Genomic DNA, 26,743 nt, shown 5'->3' with positions numbered 1-26,743 from the left:
GAGACCGGAGCCATGGACCCAAATTTCGTAGCTCCGGTCTAGATTACAGACTTGCAGGATTTTATTGTTAGTAAATTTTGTCTTATATTATAATTTAGTTTTATCCAAATACTCCTTATGTTGGATGTCACTTAAGGTAGCATATCCACCCCATATAGAATATGAATAGAATATGTAGATATATATTCCTGATCTGCATGAAACATTCAGAATTTGATCTCTATCTCAAGTCATTCGAACTGCAATTTCACAAAGGGGCTCAGACAGATAATTAATTCATTTAATCAGGATTTTTATGGTTTACCGGATAAGTAGCCATTTTAGGATATTTTTTAATGAATCATCAATTTCATCATTTTGTGTTTGGTATATTACGGTACATTCTGGAAGTCAATCGGTATATTTTATCGATAAGTCCGCGGTCACACTGCAGAGTCCGAGTGCGTGCTTCATTTGCAATAAAAATAAAAAATATTTAGAAAATAGCCATGGATGACGAAGCTGAAACATATAAGCTGTGGCGCATTCGCAAGACAATCATGCAACTAAGTCACGATCGAGGGTATTTGGTGACGCAGGACGAATTGGACCAGACGCTGGAGCAGTTCAAAGACATGTTTGGTGACAAGCCAAGCGAAAAAAGGCCGGCCAGGTCCGATCTCATCGTACTGGTGGCCCACAACGATGATCCCACTGATCAGATGTTTGTGTTCTTCCCGGAGGAGCCGAAGATCGGCATCAAGACAATCAAAACCTATTGCACCCGTATGCAGGAAGAGAACATTCACCGAGCCATCGTTGTGGTACAGGGCGGCATGACACCCTCGGCCAAGCAGTCGCTCGTGGACATGGCCCCCAAGTACATTCTGGAACAGTTTCTCGAGTCTGAGCTGCTCATCAACATCACTGAGCACGAGCTGGTGCCGGAGCATGTGGTGATGACCGTTGAGGAGAAGCAGGAGCTGCTCAGTCGCTACAAGCTTAAGGAGAACATGTTGATGCGCATCCAGGCCGGCGATCCAGTGGCTCGCTACTTCGGTCTTAAGCGTGGTCAAGTTGTAAAGATCATCCGTTCGTCGGAGACAGCTGGTCGATATATCTCCTACCGCCTTGTCTGCTGAAAGGTCACGTCTCCTCGGGATGCCTAATTATACTTTAAATAAGTTTAATGTAATTTGTATTTCAAACATAAACAAACAAATTGTGTAATCCAAATTCAAAGGACAGGCGTTAATCCCCGGAGGATCTTTAGCGGTTTGTAGAGCTGGGCCTGGCCCTGGACATCTGACACTTCTGATGGCCCTTCTGTGGAACGAATGTTGTCATTCGAGCTTACTATTGATAATTCCATTACAGTGGATAACTCAAAGGAGGAGGAGGAACTCTCGAGCCAAAGCCCACCCACTTTCAGACCTTCAGGAGCTGAACTATCCCGCACCGTTCAGTCGGATTCGGAGCGGCAGGACGATCCATCAGCACCAGCAGCACTACAACCACTAGCACCACCATCTGCAGTGTCAGGGGCAATTTTCGCTTCGCATCCCGATGATGATTTTACGCACTTTGCCCTAGGCATTGCTTCGCAGCTGCGGAAGATACCCAATCCGGCCGCCGTCGCATGGGCCAAGGTGCGCATGCAGCAAGTTGTCTACTCCGCCGAGACCGGAGCCATGGACCCAAATTTCGTAGCTCCGGTCTAGATTACAGACTTGCAGGATTTTATTGTTAGTAAATTTTGTCTTATATTATAATTTAGTTTTATCCAAATACTCCTTATGTTGGATGTCACTTAAGGTAGCATATCCACCCCATATAGAATATGAATAGAATATGTAGATATATATTCCTGATCTGCATGAAACATTCAGAATTTGATCTCTATCTCAAGTCATTCGAACTGCAATTTCACAAAGGGGCTCAGACAGATAATTAATTCATTTAATCAGGATTTTTATGGTTTACCGGATAAGTAGCCATTTTAGGATATTTTTTAATGAATCATCAATTTCATCATTTTGTGTTTGGTATATTACGGTACATTCTGGAAGTCAATCGGTATATTTTATCGATAAGTCCGCGGTCACACTGCAGAGTCCGAGTGCGTGCTTCATTTGCAATAAAAATANCCAAAAATGGCGATGCCCTCTCTTACATATGTGTATAACACACATTCGCAGCGCAAGGAAACGTCAGTAAAGAACTTACCAGCACTCTTCGACTCCACTACGGACATTAGTACGAGCGAGGATGCCATAGAACAGGATGACAGCTTTGTAGAATCCATTGAGCAAATACCTGTGTCGTCGTCCACTCTCAATGCCTTCCGCACACAGAAGACTTCCAAGCCAATTTCCAGCGCACGACCATTGTCATTCGAGCTTACTATTGATAATTCCATTACAGTGGATAACTCCAAGGAGGAGGAGGACCTCTCGAGCCAAAGCCCACCCACTTTCAGACCTTCAGGAGCTGAACTATCCCGCACCGTTCAGTCGGATTCGGAACGGCAGGACGATCCATCAGCACCAGCAGCACTACAACCACTAGCACCACCACCACCACCATCTGCAGTGTCAGGGGCAATTTTCGCTTCGCATCCCGATGATGATTTTACGCACTTTGCCCTAGGCATTGCTTCGCAGCTGCGGAAGATACCCAATCCGGCCGCCGTCGCATGGGCCAAGGTGCGCATGCAGCAAGTTGTCTACTCCGCCGAGACCGGAGCCATGGACCCAAATTTCGTAGCTCCGGTCTAGATTACAGACTTGCAGGATTTTATTGTTAGTAAATTTTGTCTTATATTATAATTTAGTTTTATCCAAATACTCCTTATGTTGGATGTCACTTAAGGTAGCATATCCACCCCATATAGAATATGAATAGAATATGTAGATATATATTCCTGATCTGCATGAAACATTCAGAATTTGATCTCTATCTCAAGTCATTCGAACTGCAATTTCACAAAGGGGCTCAGACAGATAATTAATTCATTTAATCAGGATTTTTATGGTTTACCGGATAAGTAGCCATTTTAGGATATTTTTTAATGAATCATCAATTTCATCATTTTGTGTTTGGTATATTACGGTACATTCTGGAAGTCAATCGGTATATTTTATCGATAAGTCCGCGGTCACACTGCAGAGTCCGAGTGCGTGCTTCATTTGCAATAAAAATAAAAAAATATTTAGAAAATAGCCATGGATGACGAAGCTGAAACATATAAGCTGTGGCGCATTCGCAAGACAATCATGCAACTAAGTCACGATCGAGGGTATTTGGTGACGCAGGACGAATTGGACCAGACGCTGGAGCAGTTCAAAGACATGTTTGGTGACAAGCCAAGCGAAAAAAGGCCGGCCAGGTCCGATCTCATCGTACTGGTGGCCCACAACGATGATCCCACTGATCAGATGTTTGACAAGAAGGGCCTCCTCGGCTTCTAGCCGTAGTTCTGTTAGTTTTGGATAACGTGGGCATACGTCCTTCTCTTGTAAGTGGCTCGGTAGCAACACCATGTCCCGCCGTACTGTGGGAGCCGGTTCGTCAGCGAGCACCTGTACCGGGGGTTCATGTAAGACCTTGTCAAAGAGCTCAGACTCGACGAGTAGTTGTAGTGCGAGCACGAGCTGGTGCCGGAGCATGTGGTGATGACCGTTGAGGAGAAGCAGGAGCTGCTCAGTCGCTACAAGCTTAAGGAGAACATGTTGATGCGCATCCAGGCCGGCGATCCAGTGGCTCGCTACTTCGGTCTTAAGCGTGGTCAAGTTGTAAAGATCATCCGTTCGTCGGAGACAGCTGGTCGATATATCTCCTACCGCCTCGTCTGCTGAAAGGTCACGTCTCCTCGGGATGCCTAATTATACTTTAAATAAGTTTAATGTAATTTGTAATTCAAACACAAACAAATTGTGTAATCCAAATTCAAAGGACTGGCGTTAATCCCCGGAGGATCTTTAGCGGTTTGTAGAGCTGGGCCTGGCCCTGGACCTCTGACACTGCTGATGGCCCCTCTGTGGAACAAGAATATCTCTGGACATCGTCTTCTCCATTTGGTACGGCCTCGAGTATTGGAGCACGAAACTTTAAGATTTCTTTGAACGTGGACATCGCTCTAATGTACCTTCATCGCAGGTTCTTAGTACGTAGGCATGAACACCGAGGAAGGACGCCACGGTCAGAAAATGCAATAATAAAGACAAATCGAAAATGACTAAGTCAGTCGAATGTATAACGATTATTTACAAATGTATTTAAACGTTTATGTTATGGTTAAATTTTACAATATATTGAGATATCTTACTTGTAGACCAAACAATTTGGTGGTAGATGGGATAGATGCGGAATGGTATGAATAATTGATAAGATCCGGTGGAGACTCTGTTGGAGAGAAATTATATTGTTTAATTTATTTATAGCGGAAGAATTTATTTGGAAACAATTTTGATTGGTATTTTCAAAAGACAACATCGATAAGTTCAGCCTATCGCACAATAGTACCGGGTAATTTCGTTGAAACTACCCGGCACATTAGGAAGCAGCATCAAAAGTAATCTTTAAACATAAAACAACAGAAAATCAGTGGCAACTAGCTCAAAGTTCAGAAATGTTCATGAAATTATACTATTTCATAATGTATCCACCAAAATATCCATTTGGCAGTCCAAAAAAATATCACTCACAAATACATTGTTTTATGCTCGGATTATAATTTCCTCCATCACATTATATCCTCCACAAACTCCCTTCCTCTTCTCAAATCTCTTATACTAGCCTACCTCTCCCGCAGTTAGTTTCATTTTATTTTTGTCTTGTTTCTGATTTCGGGTATTTTGCTTGCTTAGTTCTAGTTGCTCTAGTTTAGTTGTGTTTAGCTCTAATTTTCCTCGAATATTAGCCTAACATCTATCTTTCCTGCATATGCGCGACCGGTTCGGTTAATCGCGCCGCGCGTCATGCGGCAGCGCCCCTCGGTCGGTTGAGCGGTAGGAGGGGGGCTGCGTTCTGCTGGGTTCCGCGCGTAACAGGCTTTGGCTTGGTGCCGCATGGGCCACTTAATGGTGCGGTCATTGCATATCAAAGTCCAGACATATGGCAGAACTTTTTATTGAAGAGTTTTAAGAACATGTTATTTTTTTAAAAACTTGCTCATCAAAATCTATGAAGAGACGGATAAGCTAAAAGTGCTCGATTAATCCTAAAACCTAACAAACCCGTATTTTTCCATTATATACGGATATATTTTAGGGACTGCGAGTGAGACCGGTTGTGTTTTTTGCTTAGCAGTACATTTTTGATTTTATTATACCCGGTACTCGAAGAGTAAATAGGGTATATTGTATTTGTGTGAATAACGGTTGTATGTAACGCACAGAAGGAAAAGTGTCCGACCCCATAAAGTATATATATTCTTCATCAGCATCAATAGCCGAGTCGATACATCCACTCGGCCTCTGCCTCTGCTGCCCCTCTGCCTCTGCCGACTTTTAACCCCCCCGGTCCCGCATCTTATATTTGGTTTTTTTTTGTGTGCGGCCGCTGCCTCTGCCTCTGCCGCGAGTCTGCGTGTATGGGTCTAGGGAAGGGCGGCGAGCTAAAGGAGCGGGTTGGTGTGAGAAGTGTTTTAGTTGTAGATGACAGATGAAGAAAACATTTAAAATTTGACAAAACACCGCCAAAGTGCAGATGTTGTCCTGAGTGCCGGGTATAGAAGTTGTGACGCGTAAGAAGCGTCTCACACGTCCCTTCACGTTTTATGATCGATCTATACATAACCAGTCAAGCTCGTTTGCAGGAAGTCCTTGCAAACCCAAACATGGTGGTGTAAAGAAGAAAACAATAGTGTTCATTCGGCAAGCAACTCTTTGTTAAGTTCAAAATTTTCAGTATTCTAAATTTCAACATAAAGTACCTGGTCAATGCGGACTCATCGTCTGTGACTAACCAATTTCGCTGTAGCGATTAAATTAAAAAAAAAACGTACATTGTAAGCGAATAATATATATCGATATATTGAAATACTACTTTCTATCAGCCCTATCTTGCATTTATTTGCCTTGTTCAAGAAAGCCAAGATTGTTAAATTTACCATAATTAGAACGTTTTAAAAAAAAAAATAACGCAGCAGAAATGCTGCTGCTGTTTAATTATAATGTAAGTATTGCATCAGAGTTTTTTCTTAAACAAAACCATCTACACACGCACACACACTCTACTCTAATTGTTTTCTGCGTTCTGACTGTGGAAATTTCATTTTTTTTTCTCGGTAGTTTTTTTTCTTTTTCTTTTTGCATTTTATGCACTGCTATTGCGCGTGTGTCTGTCTGGTAAAAGAGCGTTATATTAACAACATCGGCAAAGGTTTGTGCGGAAAACGGAGTGAAAAGGGCATAATGAAAAAAAAGAGTGCAATGCATCGGGTGAGACAGGGAGCGGAGCTGCTTTTGTTTTTGTTGCTGGGAAGAAAAAACAGACTTCTTCAGCACACGCACGCACACACTTGCATATTGGGTCGGTAGAAATCTTAGGAAATACCTCACAGAAATATAATTCCCAAGTGTTTCTAGAAATCGGGGTGCTCCGGAAGACACACACACACACATGCACAAACGCGTGCATACATGCATGCACGCGAAAGTGTAAATTTGATAGTGAAAAAGCCTTTTTCTGCTTTTTCTGCATTTGACATTTCGCTCAAACATGTTGCGTTTAAGCCTGTGTGCCTGTCCGGTCTGTGAGTGTTCTTGCGCGAGTGTGCGTTTGTGTGTGGGTCGGTGGGTGTGAGTGCTGTCAAAATTGATACAATTACAAATGCATTTTACTTTATGTCTATATCCTAACGCATCGAAAGTTCTTGTTAATGCGCGCGCGCTCTTGTGCCGATTTACCTTACGCGTTTTTGCTTCGTGTTTTGCTGCTGTTGTCAGTTGGAAATTTATTGTGCGTCCAATTGGCATGGCTGTGTGAGTGTGGTGGGGATGCAGCATTTCTGCTCATGTAGTGGGAGTCGCGTGTGCCGTTCCGTTTCGTTCCGTTCACAGCTGACAAGTGCAGTTACTTCGTCGACTGTGTTCCTTCCACAATTCCAGGAGCGCGTTCAGAACGTTTTTCCATTATTTTGATAGATATATATTCCGGCAGCGTTCAGCAAACATTTCGATTTGCAATCTCGTTCGCTCAGCTGCTAGGTGCAGTTACTGTTTTTCTGCTGCGTATCTGGTAGTGTGTGATGAACGCAACTCGATTTAGAGGAGAAAAAAAAAACATTTGCTCGCAGTTTGCATTTTTGTTTTCTATCAAACTTCGGTGATTATTCATTCATTTGTGGATATATGAATTATTTGTTTATTGACCAAATAATCCTTTTACAAATCTTTGAAAATATTTTCACGTTTCTCTTTTTGGTAAAATCTTGCAGTTTACTTATTAAATATGCTGACGATACATTTTGAGGCACATAGCCACACATAGACACATAGAAAAACCAACCAACCAACCGAGGCAACGCCACCCACACACACAAGGAGAGAGAGAAACAGGAGCAGGAGCGCAGGCAGGAGCTGCCGGAGCGGCGAGGCGCGGCGATTCCCGCCCGAGCCATCGACTTCGCCATGAAGGTGGATACGGTAAAGCTGAAGAAGGGCTCTTCGGAGCTGACTTCGGAGTGCCGCGAACTGATCGATGAGCTCACAAAGCGTCGCACACGCTCCGAACTGCTCGAGTTTCTCGACAAAATCCATGTATGGATCTACGGCAAGTGCGAGCTCTATCACTGGATCGAGATACTCGATCGTTTCGACAAAATACTGGATGAGGCAGCCAGACATGTGAATTCCAATGAATTTGTGCTCCAATGCGACACACAATTCCACTCAACGGTAGGTCCCACGGTAGGTTTTTCTCCCCTCAGCAAAACAGACATCAGAGCACGCATACTCATGGACAATTTTAATTATTATTTCTTCCTTTTCCGATGGATGAATCACACCATACAGGATGTAACATTGCTGCTGCATGTGCTGAACTTTACGACACTCTTGATCGAGCATTCGTTCTCGAGGCATCTGTACAACTCCATTGAGCATCTGACACAGCTGCTCTCCTCACAGAACATGGACATTGTCCTGGCGGTACTCAATCTGTTGTATATGTTCTCGAAGCGCAGCAACTTTATACCACGTCTGCCCTTTGAAAAGAAGGAACTTCTGATTGTGAAACTCTTTAACATTGCAGAGGTAAGAGATCAACAAGATAGCCATAGCTACATCCACTCTGAACCATTTGAATTTTTACAGCGCTGGGGCGATCCAAACTATGGCCTCTCGCTCAAGGACTGCTGCATTGGCGAGCCAAAGCTGGAGTTTCTCTATCAGCTGTGCATCGACTATGTGGATGAGCATGGACATGCTGCACAGCTGGAAATCCCTGACATGATGGACCTCTGCCACACGGCATCGGCACCAGACGTGATCAAAACGATTGCCGGACAGATCTCAAAGCCCAGTGAGGCAATAAAGGTGCGTCTCTACCACTTAATATCTTCTCGTTTTCGCACTCTTTATACACACTCTCCTTTCTCATGTAGATGCGCATTGCTCATCGTGTGCGTCTTATTTCTGGCTTCAACAACTACAAGCTGCGCCTGCAGTTTGTCCAGGCCCGCCTGCAGGCGGTCTCAATTTTGATTTACTCAAATGCCCTGCAGGACAACACAGACAAGGTTCTGTATCCCGGCTTTGGGGAAGAGCTATGCGAGCTGATCGACAAGGAGGATGTGATCCTGGTGGAGATACGCGCCGCCGTTCTGCGCACCCTCACATCCATGCTACACTTTGATCGCAATCCAAATGTGCCCAGGTGCGTTGCTGCAACAGAATGATTGCTCCCCCAGCCCGAAAGATTTTCCCATAATTTATTGATTGTTTCTTCTCCTTCTTTCTTGTTTTTTTGTGTGTGTGTGTGTGTGTGTGTGTGCTCCTCGCACTTTTTGCTTTTTTCGTGTTTCCCTGCAGCAGGGCCGGATCGCGGCTAATGAAGATTGTGCATTACACAGGCGCCGAGCGGCAGGGCGGCACATTGCCACTGCTGGTGCGCGATTGCATTAATAATCTGACAACACATGGCCTCACGGAGCGATATCCATTGATACTGGCCACATCGCTGTTCTCGCTGCTGTACCATTTGGCCAGCTATGAGCTTGGGGGATCTGCCCTCGTCAAGAGCGGCATGATGCAGTCGCTGCTGTGCGTAATCAGTTGGCCCGGCGTTGATCTGGAGCACATCACATTTGTGACACGCGCCGTGCGTGTGATTGATCTGATCACAAACATTGACATTGCCCGATTCCATCAGAATAATGGACTGAATGTGTTCATCGATCGACTGGAGAAGGAGATTAAGAGCTGCTGCAAGGCCCTGGCGGATATTGGCATCACACTGAAAGAGTCCACCCTTAGGGATGAGAGTAAACTGGATATGTCACTCGATCTAGTCGATATCGAAGGTAGCAATCAAACCCAACATAAGCCACAGAAGGAATTTCTCTTTCACAAACACTATTTTTCTCTCTGTCTTTTAGATGGAAGTGGCTCCTCCCCGCATCGTGACACATCCGATGATCAACTCGGAGGCATCCATCTCGATGATGAAGATGAGGAGCCTCCAGCGGGCAGCTTCAGCAGTGATCCTGGCGACCAAGGGCGCTCTGTGATCGCCATGTATCCATTGAATAGTTACTATGCCCGTCCTCTGGCCGAACGTAAGGCCGAACTGTCGCAGGCACAGCTGCCCCCGAGCAGTGTTCAGCCGAAGAAGCCCTCGTGCGTCACACAGCGTGCGGCGCTGCTCAAATCGATGCTGAACTTCCTGAAGAAGAGCATCCAGGATCATGCGCACTTCAGCAACATGCGCAACATCATGGAGACGAGCCTCACACAGTCGCTGCGGCACATCATCGCCAATGCCGAGTACTATGGCCCCTCGCTGTTCCTTTTGGCCACCGATGTGGTCACCGTGTACGTATTCAATGAGCCGTCGCTGCTCTCCTCCCTTCAGGATCTGGGCATCACCAGCGTTATGCTAAAGGCCCTACTCCAAAAGGATGTCCCAGCCACACGCGAAGTTCTTGGCTCCCTGCCCAATGTCTTTTCGGCTCTATGCCTGAATGAGCGCGGCCTGTTCGAGTTCCTCTCGTATGATCCGTTCGACAAGGTGCTCAAGGTACTACTCTCCCCGGACTATCTCGTGGCGATGCGCAGGCGCCGCTCCTCGGATCCACTTGGGGATACGGCCACCAATTTGGGCAATGCCATGGACGATCTCATTAAACATCATCCGTATCTGAGGGCCGATGCCACCGAGGCGATTGTGCGGCTGCTCAGAGAACTGGTGCGCCTTGGCTCCGATCCCAGCTTCATTTGCTGGCGTGCCAACAAAGAGAGCAGCGGCTCGGGCAGCGGTTCACATGGCTCGGGCTCCCATGGCGTTCTACCCTCGGTGACGGCCTCACCCATGGTGATGGTGGCGGGCGCAGGCGGCACAGCCTCTGTGCTGCAGAGTGCGGCCAATGATAATAACGACAGCAGCGGAGATGATGACGATGACGATGATGAGATGAGCTCCGCCTCGCAGCAACAGCAGCAGCCACCACCAGGAACGGTAGGAGGAGGCGGCGTCGTTGTTGTTGCCTCCACATCACGTGGCGCTGCCTCGCTGGCAGCAGGTACCGCGGGAGCTGGCATACCAGGAGGATGCCTCACCGTTGCCACCACTTCATCATCCTCCTCCTCGTCGTCGTCGTCGGCTCTGGCGCGAGCCTCGGTGTCGCCGCCAGAGCGTGAGGCCATACCCCTGATCGATTACATCCTCAACGTAATGAAATTCATCGAAGCGATCTTCAGCAACAGCGACCATTGCCGCGAGTTTGTGCTGCAGGGCGGACTCAGGCCCATTCTGCAGCTGCTGTCGCTGCCCAATTTGCCCGTGGATTCGCCGGTGTCCACCACCTCGCAGGCTGTGGCGAATGTCTGCAAGGCGATACTAAGCCAGGCGCAGGAGACAAAGGTGCTCGATGTGGCCCTCAAGCAACTGGCGGACATTGTGGGTAAGCTGAAGCCCCTCATCAAGCACTTTACCTTCCCTGGTGGCAGTGTCCTGCTGGCGGAGTTGGTCTGCTGCCAACGGCTGGAGGATGGCTTTGCCAATGCCGAATACACACCGATCCTGCACAACATGAGCTTTGTGCATGGCTATGTGGTGATGCTGGTGCATCTGTGCCGCAATGCCTCCACGGATATGCGAGCCATTCTTCTCAAGCGTTGGGGCGTCAATCGTGAGACTGGCGTCAAGCTGCTGCAGCAGCTCGTCCAGCTGTACATTTCGCTGGTGTGGGAGAGTACCATACTGCTGAACCTCTGCTCCGATGAGCCCACACAGCATCCGGATCTGATCTGGGATGAGATTGCCGCCCAAATGTCCGCAGCCGCTGGCACCGCCGATCCCATGACCGAAGCAGATCTCTCGAGGAAGCTGGAGCGTGCCGCAGAGTTTCGCACAAAGTATACTCCCGAGGAGCAGTTCCGGTATATCAAGAGCCTGCTGGCGGCCAGCTCACGGCTGGGCCGTGCCCTCGCCGAGCTGCTTGGCACGCTCGTCAAGCTATCGGTGGGCTCCCCACAGACGCGCCAGCGCCGAATCAACGATCTGATCAGTAATATCAACAAAGTTCCTACACCGGAGGCGCGGGAGATAGCGCGCATATTGAGCTCCATTCTGGTAAATGGATTCAGCCACGAGAGCATCCTGCCCAAGCCCGTGCCCAAGCTGAAGCTGACGTTCCTCATCTGCTCGGTGGGATTCACCGGTCCTATGCTGTTCGACGACAAACGCTCCGCGTTTCATCTAATGATCTCGCAGTTCTGCGCCGAGAACGGCCTCAAGGCGTTCTTCGAGATGTTCTACTGGGCGCTGTCCCTGGACGCGGAGTCAAAGAAGTTCGAGTTCAAGCAGTGGGCATCCATGGAGGATCTGATGCAGTCGCATGAGGATGATAAGCGTGACTGCCCGGAGGGTACCGGAGAGTTTCTCGATGCCTGGCTGCAGCTGCTCGAGAAGATGGTCAATCCACGTGCAATGCTAGACTCGCCCTACACGATGAGTCCGCGCCTCAACTACATGCCCGACACGGTGCCCTTTGAGCCGGTGTTCTATCTGATACACATCCATCAGCTGGCCATGCAGGCACTGCGTCGGATCTGGGCACGACGACCCATTGCCAACTATGGTGCCAGCATGTTCGAGACAATGATTCTGATTGTCAAGCATCTGGTGAAGTCACATGCCACGCTCCTGGAGCGCTATCACACACGCCTGAAGGAGATCAAGTTCGAGAATCTTTACATACGCAGCACGGACGATGGCCTGAATGTGGAGCATATCAAGAGACTGACGGACATGGGATTCACGCACTATCATGTGGTGGATGCGCTGCGCAACAATGGCACCCTGGAGGAGGCCACCGACTATCTGCTGAACAACCCAGAGGCGAGTGCTCACTCCTCGCATGCCGCCACGACCAGTGCTGGTGCGAGTGGTGCAGCCACAGCGCCCACACCGCCGCCCACAGCGATGGAGATAGGACTCGATGGCACCGGTATGGAGGGTGGCGAGTCATCGGGCGGCGGCTCGGGCTCCACCATCAGCCTGGGACCCACACCGACGCCCACATTCAGCCAGTACAAATCGGGCGGTAACCCATCCAGCTATGACTACAAACACCTGAAGCTGATGCCGCCAATGATCTTTGATCGTTTTTGTGACGAGGCCATTGGCAGAGCCTTCGAGTTCATGGAGGCCATACCGGATGTGGTGAACAGTGCCTCGGATCTCATTGCCGTGCTCTACAGGCGCCACAATCACCTCAACAAGCAGGTCTTTGTCACGAACTTTGTGCGCAATGTTATCCAGTGGGTGGACTTTACGCTGCAGCTCTTTGAGAATCCACGCCAGCCGGGCGCCACCTGCCGCGGCACACGTCTCGAGGAATGCCTCACGGGCATGACGGCAACGCGGCTGTTTGTGCGACTGAAGACCTCAACGCTGCTGTTGGATGAGAACTTTAGCGACATGCATCGACCTTTGGTGGAGGCCATCAATGCCCAGGATGCGATGGTGTCGCTCGTCAAGCTGCTCGACAACATGGCCCAGTGGATGATGGAGCAGTCTGAGAAGCCACAAGCGGAGCGCATAACCGTGCCACGCTGGGTGCAGAATCTGGTCGATCTGATTGATGCCATCGACAGCATCAGTCACATTTTGCAGCGCAAGTCCAATATGCGTGCGGTGTGCAGTGATGTGTGGCGCTGGTACGATGCATCCACTGGCAAGTGGAATGCCTACTCGGAGGCCAACAATGAGCTCATACGGAATGCCTACAATTCGGGCGAACGCTGGCTGCACATCAACATAGGGCGGCAGCGCTGCACCGTCTCCTTCAATTGCATGACGCAGGTGAGCGAGGCATCTGGCAGCCATCGTCCGGTCTTCCCTGCCCTCAAGCTGAGCGAGGCCATTTCGAATTTAAACAATCCCGTGGCCGTCACGAAGGTGGAGCATCTGCTGAATCGTGTGATACGCACAGCACCCGATGGCCAGGGCACAACCCACACGGACGAATTAATTTCATTGCGACACTTGATGACATTCGGCGATGGCCAACAGACGCCAACAATGGTGCAGCCACCAGCAGCGGCAACAGCAGCAGCTGCGGCGGCGGCAACGACGGGAACCAGCGATGAGACCTCTAATGAGTCAACGAGTGGCGGGGCTCGTGCCAGAGCACGTTCCCCACCCGCACCCATGACAACACGCAGCAAATCGAGACAGAGGAATGCCGCTGCGGCAGCAGCAGCCAAGGCAAAGACATCAAAAACAGCCGCAGCAACAGCGGCAGCGGCGGCGGCTCCGGCAGCAGCTGCAACACCAACGATACCCAAACGCACCCAGCGGATCCTGCTGAGCGAGGAGAATGTGGGTTTGAGCAAATTCGATTGCGCACGGATCATTGGCAGCATTGTGTCGCTGCTGCAGCCACCGATATTGCTGCAACACGAGACGAAGCTGTCGCTTTTGCGCCTCTGTGCACGTCTCACGCGCAACTACGAGAATGCCCAGACATTCATACGTCGCGGCGGTGTCAAGATGCTGCTGCAGCTGCAGCAGTCGTGCAGCTTCATGGGTTTCCCCACCTATGCGATAATCATTCTGCGGCACGTGCTGGAGGCACCGCCAGTCCTACAGGAGGCCATGGAGCGTGTGCTGGGCATGCGTGCCGCTGGCATAGTGCCCGTGGGACAACGCGATTTGATCTTTGTCCTCACCCAAGTCTCGACGGCTGTGTCGCGCAATCCGCAAATATTTGTGGCCGCCGCCAAGGAGATGCTGCGCGGCGAATATCTCATGAATTCGAACAGCTCCAGCGGCAATGCCCTGGCGGACGATGCACGCGTGATGGTCAAGTCAAAGTTTGGCCAACAGCCGACAGCAGCCGCCGGGGGACCCAATCCACAGACACCGCCACCCGCACCCGTCAAGGAGGAGATGTGGGAGGATCCGATGGTGCAGTCGGCCGTCGCTGTGCTCAAGGAGCTGCTGCTGGCGCTGGTGCAGCCGTGCTGCCACTACAGCATTGCCGTACCCACAAACGATCATCCTAAGGCAGCGGCGGAGTTGCCGCAAACCGAGCATCCGGGCAGCACACAGTTCGGTGCTATGGAAGAGGATGAACCAACGCAGCAGCCGCAGGCAGCGGCCAACCAGCCACAAGCAGCGACAAGCAGCAACACCAAGAAAGGAGGAGCAGCAGCAGCTACTGCTGCTGGCACAGCGGGTCCCACGGGGGATGGCAAATATGAGCCCTGCTGCTGCACGTGGCATGTGCCCACCGCTGTGCACACCCACTCAAAGCCGACACTATCGCGAGCGACGCTGCTGAAGTTGCTGGCAGATGCCACACGCGCCTACCAGTCGCTGCTGCCGCGTGTCCTACTGGGTCATGTGTACACACCCGCAGACAGTCCGCTGATACAGGAACCACAAATGACATTCATGGCCGTGCTGCTGGATCGCTTTCTGCCCATCACAAAGCGCCACCATGTGCCCGAGGTGAGCACCATGGCCCGCGTGCTCATTTCCTCGCTCTCTGACTGCTATCAGATGCCCGGCGTGCAGGTGCAAGTGGCCGAGGAGCTGCATGCGGCTGTCGCCAGGGCCCTGGCCCAGCCAGACTCATCGGAGAAGCACACACGGCTGCAGGTGCTGATGAGCCTCTTTCCGAACCTCATCGAGTCGCCGATGCTCTTCGATAAGGTGCACATGCACCGGAATAGCATGTACCGCGTCCTGTTGCGGCAGGGCGTCATGACGTACCTCACGAAGATTGCCCAGTACAAGGATCTGTCGAACCACAACACGCTCTGCACTCTGGCCTCCATTCTGCGGCCCATGGAGATTCTGCTGCGCTTCAGCGTCTCCACGACGACCCTCAACTCCAAGCGGATACTCTTTGGTGATGCCAGCGCTGGCGGAGCGGGAGGCACGGGCGCCGGTGGCACTGGTGCCGGCAACAATGCCTCTGGCACGGGCATTGGATCGTTCTCTATGTCCTCCCTGGGTGGCGGAGGTGGCGGCGGCGGTAATAGCGTGAACAACACCTATGGCGCCATCATCAATCGCCGCCTATATCCTCGCCTGGCTGCACGCACGGCCGCCGGAGCGGCTGTCGAGCGATCGAATGGCATGGGCGGAGAGCATGTCCTGCGGGACATCATCCGCAACGTGCTCTCGGACAGACGGCACGCCTTTGAGTTTATCTTCAACTCGGACGAAATGGCTGTGGATCCAGAGGATGCGCCACCGCCAGCAGGCGGCGGAGTAGGATCAGGAGCAGCTGGCTCGGGCGCCGGACCCGGAGCTGGCCTCGGCCTTGGACTGGGTCTCGGTCTCGGATCGAGCAGCAGCAGCACCAGCGCCGCCGCTGCCTCCGTCATTGATGTGGTCGGAGAGCGCAACAGCAGCAGCAGCGGCGGAGGCGGCGGCATCGGCATCGGTGGAGAAGCCAACGATGGACCATCGGGATCGGCAGGCGCTGCAGGTGGCTCCTCATCCGGTGGACCCGTTCGTCCCGTCCTCAACTTTGATCAGCTCTGGGATGACTTTCTGCAGAGCGAAGGACTGCGTCTGGCCTCGCGCGCAGGCGGCACAGGCGGAGGGAGCAGCGGAAGCGGCGGAAGCTCCTCGCAGCAACACGCACAGAACGGTGGCACATCGAGTGCAACAAGTGGCACTGGCGCCGGCTCCGGCTCTGGCAGCTCCCTCAATGTGGATCCGCGACTGCGCAACTCCCAGCCCGATGGGCATCTCGCACAGGATGGGCCCAACGCCAGCAGCAGTGGCGGCGGCAGCGGCAGTGGCAGTGGCGGCAATGACAACGGCCTGGGCGGTGGCAACAGCGATGGCGCCTCCACCTCATCCGATACGGGCGCCCGGGAGAATCGTCGCGAGATGAATGCCTCCATGGTGGGCGATGCCAGCAGCTCGGACTCAGATTCGGATGGCTCCTCGGAGAACGATGAGCGAAACGATGATGAGGATGACGACGAGGATGATGCACCCGACGAGGATGCGGATGAGCACAGCGAGACGGATGTCGATGAGGAGCGTCCGCGACAATTTATCGAGGTATTCGATCACATCTATGAGCCAGAGTCCTCGGAGACGGCCTCCAATGATGCCGATGTCGATGCCGACGATGATGATGATGACGATGATGAGGATGTCGATGATGATGACGCGGATGACGATGACGATGATGAGGATCGTGCCGCCGGCATCGATGATCCTGAACTTGAGAACCAAATCGTCGACATTGCCCTGGCCCTGAGGAACTCCAATAATCGACCAAGACGCAGTGCCGCCATCACGGCATCCGGCGAACCAGTGCCCGATGATACCTTGCCCGATGACGACGATGATGATGAAGATGTCGATGATGATGACGATGATTCGGCCGTCAATGAGGCAGCAAGTCGCGCCGAAGCCTTCCTCTTCGAGCGTCTCGTTGTGGATAATCCCCTGCTGATGCCCCAACCGCCGACCAGCTTCCGGGTGCGCATGAACAGCTCCATTGCCCAGCCCCTGGACATTGATGTGAACGGAGGAGATGGTGGTGGAGGGAATGTCAGTGGTGGTGCAAGTGGTTCCAGTGGTGCCGCAGGAGGACCCGCTGCAGGCTCATCCTCAGCCAGAGGCGGCTCTAACGTAAGTGCAGCCGGTGGCAGCAGCAGCGGGGGCGAACGCCCAGTGGCCTCTGCCCTGCGTCCCTCATCGCGTTCCTGGATTGCACCGGACTTTAGCTTCATTAGCGCCTCAGGAGGAGTACCCCAGGGTGCGAGCGGCAGCAATGCCCCAGCCAATGGAAACGAGGGAGCAGTCAACGGCGCAGGAGGCGGTGGCTTCCACACACCCAGCGGAGGAGGAGGAGCGCCGACAGCAGCAACCGCTTCGAACAACCAAAACCAGAACATGAGCAATCTCCTGGACGAACAGGTGTCCGGTGGTGGCACTGGCGGCAATGGAGGAGCAACCGCTGCCAGCGGAGGCCATCAGAGCGGCTCCGGTGGCGGTGGCTCCGGCTCCTCCACTCTGTGCAACAATGGTGTGCGCCGCCGCTTAATGTACTTGGATCAGCAGTACTGCGTGTGCATGCCCACGCACCAGAACCCGACGGAGGAGACACAGATCGAGATATTTACACAGGATGCGCTCCACTGGTGGCTGGAGGAGGCCAAGGCCTTGGACATGGAGAGCCAGACGGATGCCTGCCTGTATGCGGCGCACTTCTTGCTCCCGTATCTCATACGTGAACTAAAGGCGGCACATCATCAGCGCAAGCAGGAGGAGGCTGCACGACAGGCGGCCCTGGCAGCCGCTGCAGCAGCCACGACAGCCACAACCATAGCAACGCCAACGGCCACAACGCCAACGGCGACACCGATACCGATACCCACACCGACATTTACGAGTGCCACAGCGACAGTGACATCTGCTGCTGCAGCAGCCACAGGAGCAGCCAGTGCAGTTAGCAACAATCGTCGCAGCTCTATACCCGTACTGATTCCCATGCTAATACCCTCATCATTGGCGCCAGCAATGGCCGCTCGTGGTGCAAACCCTGATGGCACATCCGCCACCAGCAGCAGCAGCAGCACAACAACAACCGCAACGACTGCAGCTGTCACTGTGGCCCCAACAGCAGCCATAGCGGCGGCGCCCACTGTGGCCACTTCTGTCAATCCAGCTGAAGGTGAGCCGTTTACCACAACAGCACGTTCGCGGCCGCTGCGTGCACCAACACGTACTGCCGCACAGCGTCGCCAGGAGCAACGTTCAATGAACTTCAACATTTATGCAGAAATTGATTTGACCAACGAACCGGATATCGATGATGATGATAATGATACAATGACGGCAGGCACAAACGCATTAGCCACCGCTTTGGCACAAAACCTGCAGAATGTGGCACCAGAACCACCAACGGAATTGTTTGAACCAGAAGAGGTGCAGGTGCAGGAGCAGGTACAGGAGCAGGCACAGCCGCAGTTACATGAACAGGCCGAACCATTGGCGCCACCACGTCATCCGCCAGTCCCACATTTGCCAGCCAGTGGCAGTGGCAGGCCACGGCGTGTCCATATGCGCGTACAGAATATAAATATATTCAATGAATTTGGACAGGTAAAGTAGAGCCTGTCGCTTCCCTTCCCAAGCCTTTCTCTAACGTTTCTCTTGCAGAGTGCACCACGTGTGCTTAATGGACGCACGCATCGCTTGATGTACGGCCAGCAACGACTGCACCACGCGGGACGTGGCCCGGCGCCACCACCACCACCGCCGCCACCATTGGCCCCGGCACCGGCCTCAGTACTTGATTTCTATCCAGCAGCTGGAGCAGCGGCCGCCGATCAGTCGATCAATGTGGAACTGGATTTGGAGCCATCACCATTGGTTCCCACCGATCAGGATCTTGGGCTGGAGGCGGATGAAGTGAATCTATTGTGGTCTGGCGCCTTTGATGGCCAAGAGGCGGCACAGCCCCAGCAGCAGGGAGAAGAACAACAGCAGCATCAGCAGGAGGAGGAGGATGAAAACGAAGCCGAGGAGTCAGTCCAGAGCATCAGCAACCGCCCAGGACCACCGCCACCACCACCGACGCAGCCCAATGATAGCACAATTCAGCCACCCATTCAGGTGGCCATCACCGATGAGCCGCTATGGGGAGCGGCCACACTCAGCCGTCCCCCCCGTCCGACCACAGCACATCCGCAGCACCAGCAGCGAACTTCTGCCACCTCTGGTGGTCGCAGTGGGAATTCCTATTTGGGATCGTCTCCCACTAATGCCGGAGCAGGAGTAGGTGTAGCTGCCTCATTGACAGCCTCTGCTGGCGGTGCTCCAACCACAGCTGAAACTACAGCCGCTGCCAGCACAGAGGACGGAGCAGCTGCTGCTGCAAGTGGCTCTGGAACCGCAACACGAACCGTCACAGACATGAGTCCCGAAGTGCGTGCCGCTCTGGGTGATCTAGAGGTGCCAGAGGGCGTCGATCCCTCATTTTTGGCAGCACTGCCCAGTGAGATGCGCGAGGAAGTGATCCAGGAGCATTTGCGCATGCAGCGCATACGCCAGCGGGCCCAACAGAATGCCATCCAAATTGCACACGATTCGCTGGTGGAAGTGAATCCCGAATTTCTGGCCGCTCTACCGCTCAGCATACAGTCGGAGGTGCTCATGCAGCAGCGCATCGAACAGCAGCGACAAGCAGCACAGACAGCCAATCCCGAGGATCCTGTGGATACGGCTGCATTTTTCCAGAATTTACCCGAAAATCTGCGTCAAGTGGTGAGTGGTGTGGAGTGGAGTCTCCCCCTGCCCACACTCTATTTATACCCGTTACTCCAAGAGTAAATAGGGTATATTGTATTTGTGCACAAAGTGAATGTATGTAACACACAGAAGGAAACGTTTCCGACCCCATAAAGTATATATATTCTTGATCAGCATCAATAGCCGAGTCGATTGAGCCATGTCTGTCTGTCCGTCAGTCTTGTTGAGCGCCTGGATCTCACACTGTTACAAGTGTATTTCAAAAATGGGCCACGCCCCGTTCCGCCCCGCCAAAATTTTGAAGATAAAATAAAACTAAAATCGCCGTTCGGTAGGGAATGGCCATATCTATCAGATCACCAAATTGGATCCGATTGGATCATTATTATAGCCAGAATGAAAAAATTAATTTGCAGTGGCTAAACCCGCCCTGTCCCGCAGCTTTTGTTTTTTTTCACATTCTCTAATTCACACTCTGCTTCTGCTTCACTCGGCCTCTGCCGACTTTTAACCCACCCCGTCCAGCAGCTTATATTTGTTTTTTTTTGTGTGCGGGCGCTGCCTCCGCCGCGAGTCTGCGTGTGTGGGTCTAGGGAAGGGCGGCGAGCTAAAGGAGCGTGTTGGTGTGAGAAGTGTTGTAGATGATGACAGATGAAGAAAAAATTTAAAATTTGACAAAACACCGCTAAGGTGCAGATGTAGTATTGAGTGCCGGGTATGAAAGTTGTGACGCGTAAGAAGCGTCTCACGCGTCCCTTCTCGTTTGCGGCTAATTTCTCGTCCATCTCTTCTCTTTATTAGATACTCTCGGACATGGAGGAGTCACAGATTGCAAGCCTGCCGCCAGAGCTGGCCGCCGAAGCACAGTTCCTACGCCGCGACTGGGAGACACGCAATGGCCCACGCCTAGGGGATGTCCATCCCCCCAGCAATGCGCTATGTAAGTACAATATTTATTGAAACCCATTGAGAGCAGCATACATTACCATTATTTAACGGATATGTCAATCCCTTGCTAGTGGTTTAGCATTATATTTTTTTTGTCACATTATCTTGCTGATTCCATGGAAGATTAGTGGCAAATATTATTAAACAGAGTAGGCTTTTAGTAGAGCTCTCCTTTTCTCTATTTCTCTATCATACACAGATAACCGAAACGATTCGGTGGGGTATTCGAAATTTGCTTCAGCCGATCTGCTGAGTTCATGTTATTGTACTTTGTCGGATCTGGCATATGCACATACTGACTGTGTGGGCATACAAGTTGTGACGCGCACAAAGCTTCTCACAAGCGTTCTTCCTCGTTTTTTCTCACTCGTTTCCCCAATTGATTGCCTGGACGAGAGAGAACGAAATGACTGATTTTTAGTTGTTCTCCAACAGACTGTCAATGTACAAGTAAATCAAATTGCAGCATGCGAACTCCGCCGTGGCAAGTTTTGAGGCTCTCAGAGTAATTCAAATGAAACTTGAATTGCAGAACTTGCAGATGCAGAACTCTTAATAGAAATAAAACTAACTATACAGAAATAACGCTCTTGACTGGACCCAATAGATTCTTTTACTGATTGCCAAAGCCTAAACAAGAGATCTGCCAAAGCATTCATTTATTTGCTTCTCACATCTATTCCAATTTATATGCAACTTCTTTTCTTTCGCACCCCCACAGCCCGTTTCCAGAACACACTGCAAAGCCTGGAGGAGGCACGCTGGCACAGTTCCATTTGGTATGATGCCAGCGGCAATGCACAGCCGCAGCATCATCAGCACACGACCATTGTGCACCATCATCATCATTCGCCGAATGTGTGCAAACCATTGGCACTGCTCATGATGGAGGATGAGAACATTCTACTCGATCCGGACTCCCTGGCCACGCTGCTGCTGTTCCTGTTCGTGGAGGATCAGAAGGTGAACAGCATGCGGCTGCATCGCGTCATCCGTAATCTGTGCCACCATGAGCCAACGCGCGACTGGATCATCAATGCCCTGATCAATATTGTACAGAAAACGAACGAGGAGAGTGCCAACTTTGGGGCGGGACAAGGACAAGGACAGGGTAGCAAGCCCGATTGGCTGAAGCTGCGCGTGGATGCAGCCTTTGGCTACAAGAGCAACATCTTTTTGATCAACCGCCTGAACGATGATGGCAGCGGCAGCAGTGCCAAGAGCATTAGCATCAATCCGCAGGCAGCCCAAATGATTGTCCGCAACTGTTTGGACCTGCTGTTCGTTCTGGCCAAGCACTATCCGTCCAGCTTTGTGCCGTATCATCGCGAGACCAAGACCCGTCGCATGCTCAGCGCTGTGTTCGGTATGCCGCCACCCGTTCCGGGTGCACGCGCCGAGGAACAGCAGCAGCAGCAGCCCCCACCCGCTGGCGGCACTCTCGACTTTCGTTCGCGCTTCTATCGCTACCAGGTGGCCAATCGGATGCGTGCAATGCTCGAGGATCACCCGCGAATGCTGGCACCACCCACACCGCCTCCACCAGTCCAGGCCGCAGTCACAGCGACGCCTCTGGATGAGACTCCATCCACATCGAAAGCGGCTGCCGCCAAGGCAGCCAAGGCTGCCACAACGACTGACAGCAATAGCTACCAGACGAATTCGTACAACTTCTGGGATGTGGTCCTGAACATTGATCGCCAGACGGAGGAGCGCATGAAGCATGTGTCAAAGTTCCCCATCGTCTCGCAGCCGTCCTGGGAGTGGGTAGCCAAAACGGGAGACTTTCTCGCGTTCAGCGACTCGCCGTTCGGCCAACTACTGGCCATGCTGCCGTACAAGGTGATCTGTCGGTCGCCACATCTGACGGACATGCTCGTGAAGCTGCTGGCCTCTCTCAGCACAGAGCTGCCCAAGGAGGAGGAGCTGGGGCCAGTGATTGAGCCGCAAATGCCAACGCTGATACCCATGAATCAGGCGGTGCTCAATCAGCAGGCGCAACAGAATCAGGAAATGTCACAGGCAGCAGCCGCCTTGACCGGCGAAACGCACACCACCCGTCCCCTGCCCGAGCTCAAGAAGATGCCGCCACCGCCCCCACTGACCCTACAGCTGCCCATCAAGCCGAAGCGCAAGATCTACGCAAAGAACTTCTCGCAGCTGCAGTTGGTCATCGAAGTCTTGACGCATCAGTGCGGCACCACCGAGGGCCTGGACAATGTGGCCAAGCTGATTGTCAATCTCACGCAGTGCTCACAGGCATCGAATGCCATTTTCATTCAGTACTTGACCGCCGCCATTCTGGGACTCGCCGAGGAGGTGCGCCAGGCCATACAGACGCTGCTCCAGGAGATACGAGCGTATAACAGCAATGCGGGATTGCCGAGCACCTCGCAACAGGCGGCGGCGGCAGCAGCTGCGGCATCAGCAGCTGCAGCAGCAGCGGCGGCAGTAGCAGCCGCGTCTGGACCCTCCACTTCAGCTGGTCTCCTTCCCAATTTGGCCGTACACGAGGGCATCATGCAGGATCGCTTCACAGCAGAGCATGTCATCATTTCGGCACCAAAGAACGCCAAGCCCACGTGCGAGCTGCAGCTGCCGTCGATGAAGAAGCTGATGTCGAACTCATCCTCGCAGCCGTTCTTCCTGCGCACATTGAAGATCTTCATGCAGGTGCGGGACATGTACGAGAACCAGACGGTGGCCTCTGACGATGAGGAGGACTTTATTGACATCCTAGGCGATGGTGGGGCCACCAGTGGCAGCAGTTCGGATGCCTCACGCTTCCGTGCGCGAATGGAGACGTATCAACCCACGGATGGCACCCTCGATGGGGATGCTGACGGTGACGGAGATGGCGATGGTGATGGCGATGACGAGGATGATGAAGAGGCCATGCCAATGGGTGGATCGAGCGGCAGTTCCATCGGCGGCGTCGCTTGTGCCAGCGGCAAAGACAGCAGCAAGCCCGGTAAGCCCACGCTCAGCCAGATCCTGTGCCTCGATGTCCTGTGGAACACGCTGAGCGAGTGCCTGGTGGCATTGGAGGAGTCCAAGGATGAGTTTGCCGTCCTCGTGCTGCAGCCCACAGTTGAGGCCTTCTTCCTGATCCATGCCTCACATCGCATACCCAAGAAGGGAACACGCGGCAGGGCCGCGTCAAGCCGCGCATCGGCCGCCAATACGTCTGCATCATCGGTGCAGGATATCTCACCACTGATGGACGAGGGAAGCGGCAGTGGCAGCACCGCTTTTAGCTCGGATGATGCCCAGGATGCCAGCAATACGTCCATCGGCAATGGCAATGGAAATTCCAATGCTGGAGCCGCAACTGCAATCGGTTCCGGTTTGAGTGCCCACGAGGCACAGCTGAAGCAGGATCGCCACAAGTTCCTTCAGTTCGCTGAGAAGCATCGAACTGTGCTCAATCAGATCCTGCGCCAGTCCCCCACCCACCTCTCGGACGGTCCCTTTGCCGTGCTCGTCGACCACACACGCATCCTGGACTTTGATGTGAAGCGCAAGTACTTCCAGACCGAATTGGAGCGCCTCGACGAGGGCATTCGCCGCGAAGAGCACACGGTTAGCGTACGTCGTGTCACCGTCTTTGAGGATTCATTCCGCGTCCTCTACCGTCTGGGACCCGAAGAGTGGAAGAATCGTTTCTACATTGTCTTTGAAGGTAAGCTAAGTCGATGCACTATAATAAGCTTTACTAATAGATCGTTCTAACTTTAATAGATGAGGAGGGTCAGGACGCTGGCGGCCTGCTACGTGAATGGTATGTGATCATATCCCGCGAGATCTTCAATCCGATGTATGCCTTGTTCTGCGTATCGCCGGGCGATCGTGTCACCTACATGATAAATCCCTCCAGCCATGCCAATCCCAATCATTTGAGCTACTTTAAGTTTGTCGGACGTGTGATTGGTAAGCCACAAAGGACACAGCAGCAGCAGCCGTCTGGTCTTTAATCTTAATTATCTGCTTATAGCCAAGGCTGTTCACGACAACAAGCTGCTGGAATGTTACTTTACGCGCTCCTTCTACAAGCACATCCTTGGCAAGCAGGTGAAGCATACGGATATGGAATCGCAGGACTATGAATTCTACAAGGGCCTCGACTATCTCATGAAGAACGACATCTCCAATTTGGGCTACGAACTGACCTTCTCCACCGAAGTGCAGGAGTTTGGCGTCACCCAGATCCGTGATCTCAAGCCAAATGGACGCGACACACCCGTCACCGAGGAGAACAAATTCGAGTATGTTCAGCTGGTGTGCCAATTAAAGATGAGCGGCTCGATACGTCAGCAGTGAGTACACAAGATGATCCACTCTCTCTTTCTCAGGAGAATAAGAAAAATGCATTTATATTTAATGTTCTTTATCCATCCAACAGATTGGATGCATTCCTCGAGGGCTTCTACGATATAATTCCAAAGCATTTAATCTCGATTTTCAACGAACAGGAACTGGAACTTCTCATATCCGGTCTGCCAGATATTGATATAGAAGATCTGAAGGCCAATACCGAATACCACAAGTACACGTCGAAATCGGCACAGGTAAAAGATTCATCTCCTTTCTCTTTTTCTTTTTCACCATCTCCATCTTGCATCTTATGTATTTATTTCTCTCACTCTCTGTCCCTTTCAGATCCAATGGTTCTGGCGCGCGTTGCGCAGCTTCGACCAAGCGGATAGGGCAAAATTCTTGCAATTTGTCACCGGCACCTCAAAGGTGCCACTGCAGGGCTTTGGCTCATTGGAGGGCATGAACGGCATACAAAAGTTCCAAATCCATCGCGACGATCGTTCCACAGATCGCCTGCCATGTGCCCACACATGGTAAGTTCCAATAACTAAAAGAAAATAAAGAAATTTCCTCCCATATATCTTTCGATTTCTCTTACTAATCAATGTTTATCCACTTATCTCTTTTAGCTTCAACCAACTGGATTTGCCGATGTACAAGTCATACGATAAATTGCGCAGCTGCCTGCTGAAGGCCATTCACGAGTGTTCCGAGGGCTTTGGCTTCGCCTAAGCGCAAACCCTCCAATCCCACACACCCACAACACACCATTCGTTGATTCCTAGACGACGACGACATGTAGCGCTGCGCCTACGAAAACGAAATTTGTTTAAATTTAAGTACAACCGCCCCAACCCTTCCCCTCCCCCACCCACATTATATATTTTCGAGATGAGAGAGAACAGAACAGCCACTGCAGATATGAGAGTGTGCAAGCGCAAGGCAGCAAATAAAGAAAGAAAGAAACGAGAAAAAAGCAGCAACAGCAAGCTGCGGCAAGCAGCAGCAAAATGCATAAACATACAATACATATAGTTAAATAGTATATATAAAAAATGTTGAATTAATTATTAATTTTCGCGCCTACATATATATATACAATATATATTTTCATAAATTTTCAAAAATGGAAAAAGAAAGACCGCGAAAAAAAAACAAATCTAGAAAGTGTAGAGAGAGATAGATTCCCAAAACAAAACAAAAACCACACGAAAGAAAGAAGAAAATTACATACAGCACACACAACAGAATAGAGGAAAAACTGTAAAGGAAAAATGATCTAAATTTATTATGCGTAAATCATTTAAAATATACAATTTTCGTTTCTTTGTCTATTCAAACATTTCCCATTACACACAAGATAACAATAAAAAATACAAAACAATATAATTTCGTTATAATTTGTTTCATTTATTATATTATAGAGAAAAGTGATGAGAAGAGATGAAAGAAGAGGCCCCTAGTATATTCAATAGTCTATAGGAAATTCACAGTATACGCCTTTGGTTTCTAGTTTATCTGTAACGAATCCGAACAG

The 26,743-nt window shown here is 51.3% G+C and overlaps 2 protein-coding genes and 1 pseudogene across 4 annotated transcripts; all 3 read left to right on the top strand.

Annotated features, from left to right (window-relative positions):
• The first annotated feature begins 425 nt into the window (after window positions 1-425).
• LOC117581633 (DNA-directed RNA polymerases I, II, and III subunit RPABC1) lies at window positions 426-1,215 on the top strand. The gene has a single exon (XM_034269003.1). The coding sequence runs from the start codon at window positions 489-491 to the stop codon at window positions 1,119-1,121; it is 633 nt and encodes a 210-aa protein (XP_034124894.1). The 5' UTR covers window positions 426-488; the 3' UTR covers window positions 1,122-1,215.
• A 1,920-nt stretch (window positions 1,216-3,135) lies between these two features.
• LOC117581634 lies at window positions 3,136-4,216 on the top strand (annotated as a pseudogene).
• A 1,831-nt stretch (window positions 4,217-6,047) lies between these two features.
• On the top strand, window positions 6,048-26,173 carry LOC117581531 (E3 ubiquitin-protein ligase HUWE1). 3 transcript variants are annotated; one of them, XM_034268841.1, is made up of 15 exons: window positions 6,048-6,156; window positions 7,421-7,880; window positions 7,998-8,237; window positions 8,298-8,519; window positions 8,588-8,859; window positions 9,015-9,505; window positions 9,581-18,792; window positions 18,850-19,956; window positions 20,743-20,881; window positions 21,611-24,571; window positions 24,631-24,819; window positions 24,884-25,205; window positions 25,292-25,457; window positions 25,549-25,739; window positions 25,836-26,173. In XM_034268841.1, the coding sequence occupies exons 2-15, from the start codon at window positions 7,614-7,616 to the stop codon at window positions 25,936-25,938; spliced, it is 15,882 nt and encodes a 5,293-aa protein (XP_034124732.1). In that variant the 5' UTR covers window positions 6,048-6,156; window positions 7,421-7,613; the 3' UTR covers window positions 25,939-26,173. The 3 variants fall into 3 exon arrangements, with proteins under 3 accessions (XP_034124732.1, XP_034124731.1, XP_034124730.1); XM_034268840.1 differs by having other exon boundaries at window positions 7,421-7,892; window positions 9,018-9,505; XM_034268839.1 differs by having other exon boundaries at window positions 7,421-7,892.
• The last annotated feature ends 570 nt before the right edge of the window (window positions 26,174-26,743 follow it).

This window comes from Drosophila guanche, unplaced genomic scaffold (assembly GCF_900245975.1).
Source record: "Drosophila guanche unplaced genomic scaffold, DGUA_6, whole genome shotgun sequence".
In the NCBI taxonomy this organism is placed as follows: Eukaryota; Metazoa; Arthropoda; class Insecta; order Diptera; family Drosophilidae; genus Drosophila; species Drosophila guanche.
Note: the sequence above shows the minus strand (reverse complement) of the source record. Positions and strands in the feature narration are given on the sequence as shown.